This window comes from Taudactylus pleione, unplaced genomic scaffold (assembly GCF_031769625.1).
Source record: "Taudactylus pleione unplaced genomic scaffold, aTauple2 ptg000041l, whole genome shotgun sequence".
In the NCBI taxonomy this organism is placed as follows: Eukaryota; Metazoa; Chordata; class Amphibia; order Anura; family Myobatrachidae; genus Taudactylus; species Taudactylus pleione.
The window spans coordinates 36,717,774-36,729,550 of record NW_028284443.1 but is presented as its reverse complement, the minus strand read 5'-3'; the positions used below and the strand labels follow the sequence as shown (position 1 = coordinate 36,729,550).

The window sequence follows — 11,777 nt, the reverse complement described above, 5'->3', positions numbered from 1 at the left end:
GCCACAGGACGGCAGCGGAGGGGGAGGCTGGGTCCCTGATTGGCACGGCTACTGGGAAGTTCTCCAAAGATCTCTCCAATGTGTGCAGCCAATGGGGCGGTCGGGCAGCTGCGAGAGGGGGCGGCGGGGAGGCCGGGCCAGTCAGGGAGCAGGACGGGCGGCTGGGAGGGGCTGGGACAGGGGCGACCAGAAAAACACTCAAAACAAAACCCCGAGCCGCCAGCAGCACAACAATAGCCCCCGCAGCCTGAGCCGCAGATAGCGGAGCAGCGCACACCGACGCCCGGGAACATAGAGGACGCTCTGCGGACCCTGGAAGCCGGGACCCCCCTGTTATTAATATTATTGCCCCATCACTAGTGGCTCCACGTCCTGCTTCCTCATCACCTCTCTTATATGTGTTATTCTCCCACCTCCCCCTGCCAGCTCCCTCCGCCCTCTCTCCCCTCCTCCCACTACCCTCAGCAGCAACTTAAAGAAAGAAGAAGAGGAGAGAGAGGAGCATCTGCCGCCCGATCCTTCAGCTGGGGGGGATCTCAGCCCAGTTCCCCGACCGAGAAGCGCTGAGAGTGGGGAGAAGGAGGAGGAGGGAGATTTGGATCCAATTGCACTGGGCTCAGTGTGGCCATGGACAGGCTGACAGGACTCTTCTAATAATCATATTAATGATGCCGCAGCCTGTGCAGTGAGTGAGTGTTCAGGACACACGGAGGACAGACACCTGATATTGCAGTTATTCTATGTGATCAGTTCCACCACCACCACCACCAGCAGCAGCAGCAGCCCTGTGCGGACGCCCCCTGTACCTGTGTAGCAGCAGCCTGTCACAGGCAGGTGGCTGTTGGCAGCGTCTACTTACACCAGAGACATCACACAGCCACAGAGATGTTACTGGACGCCGGCCCGCAGTTCCCGGCCCTGGGTGTGGGCACCTTTGCCCGGCACCATCACCACCACCACCACCATCACGCCGCCGTGGCAGCGGCGGCGGCTGCCGCAGCAGAGATGCAGGAACGGGAGCTGAGCCTGGCGCAGAACAGCTTCGTGGAGCCGGCGCACATGGGCGCATTCAAGATCAATCCGGGAGGTGGCTCCGGAGGAGGCAGCGGGGGAAACAGCGGGGGTGGAGCTGGCTCGTCCGGGGGAGCAGGAGGCAGCGGACCCCATGACCTGTCGCCTCCGGGTCAGAGCTCTGCCTTCACCTCCCAGGCTGGCTATGCCGCATCCCTGGCTCCGCACGCAGCCTACACTGGCGCAGCGTTCAACAGCCCGCGGGACTTCATATTCCGCGGCCGCGGGTTCGCAGAGGGGGCCGGGGCCGCAGGAGGGGGCCAGCATGGGTTGTTCGGGCCCCCAGCCGGAAGCCTCCATCACCACCCACATCATCACCAGCTCCCACATGCGGAGCACCCGCAGAGCCACCTGCTCTTCCCCGGGATCCATGAGCAGCACGCTGCGGCGTCACAGAACGCCCTGGGCGGACAGATGAGGCTAGGGCTGCCCGGAGAGGTGTTCGGAAGGACGGAGCAGTACAGGCAGGTGGCCAGTCCCAGAGGAGACCCCTATGCTGCTGCCCAACTGCACAACCAGTATGGTCCAATGAACATGGGAATGAACATGGCAGCCCACCATCATCATCATCACCACCACCCGGGGGCCTTCTTCAGGTACATGAGACAGCAATGTATCAAGCAAGAGCTCATCTGCAAGTGGATCGACCCTGAGCAGCTCAGTAATCCCAAGAAAAGCTGCAATAAGACTTTTAGCACCATGCATGAGCTGGTGACACATGTGTCTGTGGAGCATGTAGGGGGCCCCGAGCAGAGTAACCACATCTGCTTCTGGGAGGAATGTCCTCGGGAGGGAAAGCCATTCAAAGCCAAATACAAACTGGTCAACCACATCCGAGTGCACACGGGGGAGAAGCCCTTCCCCTGCCCCTTCCCTGGATGCGGCAAGGTCTTTGCCCGCTCAGAGAACCTCAAAATCCACAAAAGAACTCATACAGGTAGGTTTCCTTCATGGTATTCGTTGGCTATAATAGACCAGTAAAATGCGCAACGACATTTTCAGTGCAACATGAAAAATATACAAAGTAACTTGTATTATTAGACTAGTGTGTACATCAGAGCCAAATTCGCAAGAGTAAAACTGACATTGTGGATTTATGAAGGACATCAGTAATCATTCTTGTTGCTCGGTTGTGTTTTTCCGTTGTTTTTTTTTTTTTTTTTTTTAGCGACTGGTTTAATCTGTGAATGTATGATATCCAGCTGATCATTTGACTGGAGTATACATATGAAATATAATGGATGGTTGTTTTTTATTAATATTTAAATTAACCTATTTCTTTGACTTTTATATTTAATATAGGCACCGATTTAATTATAATTTATTACAGTCCTTGATTGTAAATCCCTCACACAAATGTTAAATAAATGACCATATTCTCACCACCTCCTTTCTATATATCTGTTTCAGTAGTTTAATTAAATCTAAACCTTCGACGGCGTCTGTGACAAATCTGTCGGCCAACTCTATTATTAATGATGATGATAATAATTATAATATCATTTATTATTTGGCCAATCGAGCTATTTCCTCCATTTAAAAACACAGTATAAATGTAACACATTTTTTGCTGGAGTGTTTGTAAATATTGACTTAAAGGACATATTAGGCCAATGTGTTAAGAATTATTTAGGTGCGAGACGAGACTTATCAAGGTTTAAAATTAAGGGGTTTTTTTGCACTGAAAATCGGCATTAAACTCACAGAATCTGAACAGATGTCGCTTCTAAACAATTTAGGTGCTAATGGAATTTAATGCTAAGTGGATTCCCTCCAAATGGAGGATACTTGGGTTATCACACCTCTAAATTGCTCCAAACAGCATAACATTTGGATATGTGGTGATTGGGGGAAGGGGTGGCTGTGAAAATCAAATGAATGAATTTTAAATGCTTTTACCCCTTTTACAAGCTGATTGTTTACCCCACCTGGGCTCATCAGCAGAACAATCTCCTTCTAAACAGTTTGCAAATGAATAAACAATTAGCATCTATTTTCTAACTGTTGGGAGGGAATTCGACCTTAAATTCAACTTGTATGTTTTACTGCACTGCCAAAGGAAACGAGATGCATTATTTCCCCTTTTGTGCTTGCTAGCCCTCTGATTATATGAATACACCAAACAGGTTTGGTGTGTAAACTCAGATGTAATTTTCATGTTAAACACTGTTGATTTAATATTGAAGACTTGTTGCTCGAATAATTATAGCGCTCCTTTATGAGAGGGCTGTGAATATTATATTAAATGGTACCTATGATATTTTTATTTTCTAGGAGAGAAGCCGTTCCAGTGTGAATTCGAAGGCTGCGACAGAAGGTTTGCAAATAGTAGTGACAGAAAGAAGCACATGCATGTTCACACTTCAGACAAACCCTATTTGTGCAAGATGTGCGACAAGTCCTATACTCACCCCAGCTCTCTGAGGAAACACATGAAGGTAAGAGCTTTCTCCCATCAAAAACATTTGCAGTTTAAATTTGCTGATCGGAGAAACGAGCAGGGAAGATACTGAACTACTTGAATCCCTATATGGCGCTCCACATTGTACAGTTTAATGTATATTAGTAGCTGATTTGTAACCTACAAATTCATTATTGAAAATAAGGTTGTGCTGCTAGTGTTGGATTAAATGTGCATATCGTGGCGTCATATATAATAAAAATAATGTCATCCTGTTAGACTGAAACCTGACGTTTATTTTCTCTTCCCATAGGTGCATGAGTCTTCCCCTCAAGGATCAGAGTCGTCCCCAGCTGCCAGTTCTGGCTATGAATCTGCCACCCCACCAGGGCTGGTGTCCCCGAACACTGAGACACAGAGCACCAACATGTCCCCAGCGGCAGCGGCAGTGTCTGCTGTGCACAGTGTAACCAGCGGGGCTGGGGGGCCACTCTCATCAAACTTCAATGAATGGTATGTGTAGGTACCATGCCTGGCTCATGTGGGACACCTTTTGGAGGCCACTATTCACTAACTTATTACCTAGTGTGCTCCTAAAACGGACAAGTGGACGTTCCTAACGGACACGCTCAGCCAGGACAACAGACACTGCACAATCCGAAACCTGAAGCGAGAAGAGAGAGAACCTAACAGAATCTATTTATTCTCCCCTCCCCCAACCTTTTACCCCAAAGAAGATGAACTGATTTTACTCTGCAGCCCCTCTGCTTACACTAATCCCCTCTCACTGTACATATCTGACTCCTCAGAGGTGAAATGACGTTTTAAACGATTCTTCTTCATACATATATAGAAGTTTTATCCGGGTGTAGATACGTTTTAATTTTAACAAGTGTTGGGCTTTTCTCTTGATTCGTCGATTTAAACAGTAAGGTGAAAGAAAGAGAGGGTTGTTTTTTTTTTTTTTTAAATCTTTTTTTTTTTTTTTGTATCGTGCTGTTGGTATAGTGTCCCTTTTTATAAAGGAAATATGATTGTAAATGTACATGCAATTGGGCTGGGAAATAATAAAACTCCGTGCCAAAGTCTCTACACTCTTTCTTCAAGTTACACCAGGCAGTCATTTTTACACAGGCTTGTGAATGTAATTTTATGTTTCACGTGATGTCGTTTGTGCTTTTTTCAAGTTCAATTTGTTGGTTACTGTATGAAAGACCGTGGGGAAGGGGAGATTAAACGTTGTGAAGTCTGCATTGTTACCCCATAATTAGCTGCCTTGCTTCTCTCTGTAAATACCCCTTACATATTTATCCATTTGTAATTAAATTATGGTATTAACTTGCTACAGAGGAACACTATTTATAAAGAATGTTTCTTAATTATAAATATGTACAATTGTGAGCATAAATTGTTTTCATTTTTTTTCCTATTTAAAGTGGTTTCATAATTTCTGTGACCTGTTTTGAGAGTAATGCATACAGACCTACAATAAATTGTGTTGAAACTGCATGTGCTATTCTGTGTTCAAGTATTCAGTTGTTCTATGGAGGATTTGCCTTTGTTACCTAACAGTCAAACATAATAGAGATGGGATTTGCAATAAACCTTTTTTTTTTATTGGAAGACTTGAGGGAATAATGGCTTATTACAATATTACTGATAACCTTGGCTATTATAGTAAATACAAATAAATCCTTTTACGTTTTTCAAGAAACAAAATTGGTAGATGAAATATATAATCTAGTTTTCATTATTTATTATGTTGAGTAGTATGTGTATCCTACAGCTTTTCTTATGAAATGCATTAGTACAGGGGATGTTTCTATAAATATGTTGCCAAACGAAATTTACATCTGAGACCACCGTAGTAAATATCTTTTCCTATATTAACCACTGATGGCGAGGTTCCTTCAGTGCTCCTAGAAAGCAGAAGGAGAGGCGCCGAGCTGTATGGCGGCTCAGCAGAGGGACTGCTATACGCTGTAGCTAAAGGCAGACATCTACCAGGCTGTGTGCACTCCTCTTTTACATGTCAATCAAAGGTATCTCTACTAAATCCACAGTACTACAGACAGTAAAGAGCTTGTGGTGTGGTTTGCTTGCCCCTGCTTATGTAGGTAGTAGTTCAATCATAGGCGAATATATTCTAATCTATCTGCGGTAACATAATCCTATAGAGTGACAAGTAGATTTTCAGGATACTACAGACACACACACATATAAAATAAATATATATATATATATATATACACAGCTCTGCACCGTCACTGCTCAGGGAAAGGTGCTCTCGTCTCTGTGATCAGTGTGTGTATTATATATATATAAAATTACACTTTATTTTTGGTGGAGCAGATACTCTGACCTAAGGATATAAACCAGCGTTTCAGCGTGTATTGTACCTGTACATCTGACTAAAGTGTATATAACTACTGCAACGCTGGTTAATATAATTGTGTCCGAGTGCCGTCTCCACTAGAAGCGTATTTTGTCAGCAACATGATGATGTTTACTTAGGAGGGAGTAAGCAACGGTGCACTACTTAGAATTAGAGAGCCAGCCATTATATAATGAAGCCTTCCATTACACTATACGTTTCATTTGTATCCATCTGCATTGGTTAGTATATTGGAAAACCAAGATACATGCTCCAGCAACACCCAGCATGAAGTACAGCACGTATGGGTGTTTAAACTAGATGCTGGAGGTTTTTTTTCCACTTGACTTCCAACAGGATCCGATGTAACAGTCCAGACCAGCCGTGACCTTGAACTTGGCAGTGACATTTTTATGCTGTCATCAAATCCGAGTGCTCACAGGGACCAGCCACAGACAGAGTGACCGAAGACTGATTAACTGGCTTAAATAAGGAAGAGCAGCTCTTATTAGTCAGGTCTTATCAGCCTATTCTCCTATACTATATCTATATATATATATATATATATATATATATATATACACACACACACACACACAATTCTAGTGTATTCCTCTGTAGCAGGCATTAATCACAGAGACAAGAGCACCTTTCCCTGAGCAGTGACGGCGCTGACAGAAGCTGCCAGAGCTCTCTATCAGCAATGGGCACAGTTAGCTCAGCTCCTCCTTGTGCATATACTGTAGGATCCATTTCTAACATATTATCCACATAGTCAGCTGTAGATGTGGCATTATGGTCACTTTGCTCCGGCGTTGGTTAGGTAAATGAAGTTTCTTCTGTTCCTACTAACAATCACATCTGCAGATTCCCGTCAGTAGTGCTGTAATATGAAAGTCACAAAGTATCAACTCAGCTTTCGTGTAAAGAGTGCATCTGCGTATAAAAAAAAAAAGATTATATATATATATATGGTTTTTATTAATTTCCAATTTAACTGAAATTTCATATGTACAAGTGTACAGTTATATATGTAATTACCTAGTGTAATGTATCATTTCATTGCATGTTAATAAAGGAAGTGTATATAGCTGGTGGCTGCTCACGTACAGAGCAGACATCTAAGGGAATACACTTACCATATCCGTCTTCTCACCGCTTCTTACAGTGTGGTAACGGTAAAGAGGGTTTGTTCCGTTATATTATCACTAGTGTTACTACTACCATTACTTCTGTTGTACAAAGCACTAATGGGAAAATCATTCTAGGAAGGAGACATTCCTGCTCTTGCAAACTGTAGTTGCTCTAACAAAGAATGCATCTGTCACTTCATTTTAAACTACTTTAAGTTAGGCATAAGGATATTATTCGTTTTTATTGGGACTTGTTAAAAAGTAATCGATATTACATTATCTACCTCAGTTAGAAAGTATTTATTTTGGCAATAAATGGATGATACTACAACGACATGAGATTATGCTTTGCGGCAGTATGGTGTCTAGGCTGTGCATTACACAGATTGTGCTGCTGCCCATTGTACCCAATACATATACTTACTATCAGATCCACACACAAGCTATACGTTTGGATATTAATATCACTGAAATATATAAAAGATCATTAACAGACTGGTATCATGTATATTTCAAAATAACAAGTTATTATGGTTTATATGTACCTAGTACTTCAACACAATGTTAGATAACAGGATAAAAGTGTGTGTGTGTGTGTTTCGGATTGCTTTATATATATATATATATATATATATATATATATATATATATATATATGTGTGTGTGTGTCTGTCCATTTGATCGCTATATATAATACATATAGACAGCTAGATAATGCTCATTTCTCTCTGTATTTTTTATTTCTCCCATTATAGGTCATCAATTCAAGGAGTTGCCTGTTCTCCACAGTGTAAACATGTAGTGCACCCAAAATGGCTACTTCTCCTGGATCCTTCCTGGGTAGGATGAATAATCCTTGGAATTGATGACCCAAAATGGCTGCCACACCTTTATATTACAGTCATGTTTTTTGTACAGTACTTCATGCAAAGCTAAACCTCTGTACTATGTGCATACTGTCTGATAAGAGCCTTGAGTCCTATTGGAGAAAAGCGCTATATAATTATTATTTTTATTTTTATTATTATTATTATTATTATTATTATTATTATTATTATTATATGGCAGAGAGAGAGAGAGTAGATAGACAGATGTTTGACAGATAGATAGATAGATAGATAGATAGATAGATAGATAGATAGATAGATAGATGATAGACAGACAGACAGATGTGCTTGTTTGCTTAATAAATGTGATTTTCATATACATGCACATGTTCTGCTATACTTCGAGCAACCAATTTATATTTATCTAATAGACTGCAGTCTGGACTAGATTCACCACATCAGTTCTTGTTCAAGTAATATAATATTTTTCTTCTCTCATATTTCTTTGGTCAGCATTTGAAGCAGCTTTGTAGATACAGTTAAGTTTAATAAATCACAGTGGTGGGGACACTAATCATGAGTCAATCAAACCTTTGATTGTGGAATAATTTATGTATGTCCCGTAGACTAATACAACAAACTATGTTCTCACCTATTCATAATATGTAAGAGAATAGTAAAATCCTATAATTCGGGCATGTAATCTCAGAAGCATATATTTATGCAGCTATTACTGGTAGGAGTACATTATGGTAAAGATGTGCAGTACGAATCACGTCCCTGGGCACAGGTTACTGCTACGTTATTGTAAATCTTCTTAAATTAATTTTGCTTCTTGGCTTGTAGCGTCAGGATCCGTTCCTGGTAGTGCTGGTGTATAGCCCTGATGCGAGCAGTGTGAGCTGTGGCTGGTGCAGGGTGGCTGACCTGTAGGGAGAGAGTAGGGAGAGGTCAGCCACATGCAGGGTCCAGGCTCCGGCTCATTGCTAGCGCATGCTGCTCTGATATTGATCCATGGAGCAGGAGAAACAAGAGAGCCCAGATCTATGCCAGGAGCACTAATGACATTGCCACACAGTGATCACAATCTGTCATCAGCACACTCTCAATATGCAACGGGGCTTAGCTCGTGTATTAGTGGGTGAAGCAGTAACATTGTGGAGGTAGCTATACCAGCCAGACAGACTATACAGCCTAATCACACACATGTGATGTATAGAGGCTGTATTATGGAATTCTGACCTTCACGTCACTGCAGCTCATCGTGTAATGTGTATAACCATAGTCTGTGCATGCAGGTAAGTGGTGATTTCAAGGGCCAGAAATAATAAAACTGTATTTATAGCCCACTATATTACAGCGCCGCCCTATACAAATAAGCATACAATGCATACACATATGTAATCACAGATCATGAATGGAACGATTAGGTAAGGTTTGCATCAAAAATAAATGTATATAGGGGAGGGGGCTCAGGTACAGGGCACGTGAGCAAGCTGAAATATACACTTCCCTTTGAAAACAGTTTTTTTTAAAGTATTTCGCGGCAACTGTACCACAGTATCAATGGAAACAAAGCATACTGGATAAAACGTCCAGAAATTAGCACCATTATAAAATACTACCAGTTTTCTGGTCTTTTGGAAAATGATTGCCTTGTTATAGTTGCAATTATGTCTGATGGATAGTTATATTAGAGTCAGTTAGCACTGGTTGCTATGGGATACTGCAGAGATGGAGATGGATACTGGCTAGAAGTTATACATGTGTTGTGCAGTAAGATGGTGCAGTGTGTAAGATGTATCCGCAGTGCAGTGGGCTACATACATACTGCACAGCCATAGTTGACACACCGGCCCAAAGTGCAGCAGCCGGAGTGACACCTACTGCAGCGGCCAGACATTCCCATACAATGTATGCTTCCTCCTAACAGACATCAAAAGTAACTGGGCTCGGGAACACAGGAAGCCCCAGCACAGAGAGCCGCACAACTTAAACAAAAGCATCATATCTCTGCAAAAACAAAGACAAAATCAAGCACACATGCTCTGGATCCTTTTAACCCAAGTCCACCCACGAAGACAAAATAGAAATACTACCACTGATTCTTTCATATATCACAGACACAGCAAGACGTTTTGTGGATATAATAAACACGTACTAACGTGAGACAGGATATAGTGGATATATATAAACATGTCCTCACCTGTGCAACTATGGGAATATGCGCTTATAATGTTATCTGACATGAAGCAAAATATTATATTTATGCAGTATATTAAAATGGACAAGCCATGAGCATTATATTCAGACATACACATGTATATTGCATATTAACGTATACATTTTTATCAATCTACTTTCACATACTGAAAAAAGGGCCACACTTGTAAGTAATTATTTCAAATTAGGGGAAGATGTTCATATAACTCGTTTATTTTTGAGTATTCATTTATAATAGAGAGATTGTTATTGTGATCCCTATTTTTCCTTTGATATTATTATTATTTTATGATAGGTCAAGTAAAAAGTATACATGGAATTATAATGACAGAACACTGCGGATTATTATCAACATTAGTTTGTCAAACAAATACAGTAATATAAAGGATAATGTATATTCACCATGTTGATTGAGCACTACAATACCGAGGCATATTTATGAATTATGTATTTATTATGTTTGTAATAATTTAGTTGAATGGGGTGATATTACTGTGTCATCCATATAGATTTACAGATGTTTAAAAATATTCGTTCTAAGTACAAAATGTGTGTAGTTAAGTAGCTATACAGGTTGTCATATGTGTTAGGTATACTTATGTATCCGGTATACCTAATATATTTTATTTATTTGGGGTTTTTTTTACAAACAATAATCTACAGATAAAAAAAATATTTTCTTTTTTTAATTCTACATCTGCATCATTATCTGGGAGCATTGCATTTAAGAAAACTAGGATATAACAGCTATATTATACAAATAAAGTAGACAGGCGTAGTTTGTCCATGCATTTATCATCGGGCTACATTTCCTATACTCTGTTTTTCGTTTTGATGTTTATTACTGGATATAGATGGCAAATAAATCGTTAATTTCGTTAAATGCTTACATTCCCTATGATATGAAAACGAATTGCTATTCGAAACGCCTTAGTTTTAATTGAATACTTATATTTGTAATGGAAATGGGTAGAGGAAATTAAAGCAAGAAAAGATAAAACAAATAACAAAACAAAAACAAAACAAGAACGATAAGAAATGTATTTGACGAGCAGCCTAATTTTTGTAACACACTAGACAATAGCGATTTAAAATGAGGTGACTACATGAATGTTCCATTCACTAACTAGAACGCACTCATATATTCCGCTAATTAACCGCTTCAATGAGCCTGAACATGTACCCTTCGTTAATGAGCTTACTTTTATTAGTAGGTATATTAAATAATCAAATGATGGTGGAAATTAATAAACTTTTTCTGTGGCCCTTTATGAGATCGGCAGTGAAGTAGAGATAAAGCCAAGTCTCCAATGTGCTGTATACAATGCACAGTTTAGAATCTCCCCAGCATAAGGAGTTTATTGTACTTACTATTTACAGTTTCCGTCTACAGAGACAACAATTATCAGCTATGTTTTCCTCTGCGTGGATGGACATAGCCTGCTCTAATGTTGCTGCCCATCTCTTGACGGTCTGCTTCAATGTCTGCTCATTGTACCGATAAGTGTATTTCAAGCAGATAAGTATGTACAATACAAACGCGTTTTGTTAAACCTGATGGACGCTATTTTCCTTTTAATAGGTTTGTAGCAGAGCACTACAAAGGCAGAATGTATTCCTTTTCAAGGTGCATTGTTCACATAGGTCTATTAGGGGTACGTGTGCGCTCTCATTACTCACACACATCAGCCAACACCGCCAGCTGCCTTCACCAAAATACAAACCCCTAACCCGGGTCTTCACCGAAA

The 11,777-nt window shown here is 40.9% G+C and overlaps 1 protein-coding gene across 1 annotated transcript; it reads left to right on the top strand.

Moving 5' to 3' along the window:
- The first annotated feature begins 234 nt into the window (after nt 1–234).
- ZIC2 (Zic family zinc finger 2) lies at nt 235–4,987 on the top strand. Its single transcript, XM_088458209.1, has 3 exons — nt 235–2,008; nt 3,346–3,509; nt 3,786–4,987. The coding sequence occupies exons 1-3, from the start codon at nt 886–888 to the stop codon at nt 3,993–3,995; spliced, it is 1,497 nt and encodes a 498-aa protein (XP_088314335.1). The 5' UTR covers nt 235–885; the 3' UTR covers nt 3,996–4,987.
- The last annotated feature ends 6,790 nt before the right edge of the window (nt 4,988–11,777 follow it).

What these genes read in the sequence shown, in the direction of transcription:
- ZIC2 (XM_088458209.1), top strand. Translation starts at nt 886, where the DNA reads ATGTTACTGGACGCCGGCCCGCAGTTCCCGGCCCTGGGTGTGGGCACC. An exon ending in CCACAAAAGAACTCATACAG is followed by an intron (nt 2,009 to 3,345) that starts GTAGGTTTCCTT and finishes TTTATTTTCTAG; the next exon opens with GAGAGAAGCCGTTCCAGTGT. An exon ending in CTCTGAGGAAACACATGAAG is followed by an intron (nt 3,510 to 3,785) that starts GTAAGAGCTTTC and finishes CTCTTCCCATAG; the next exon opens with GTGCATGAGTCTTCCCCTCA.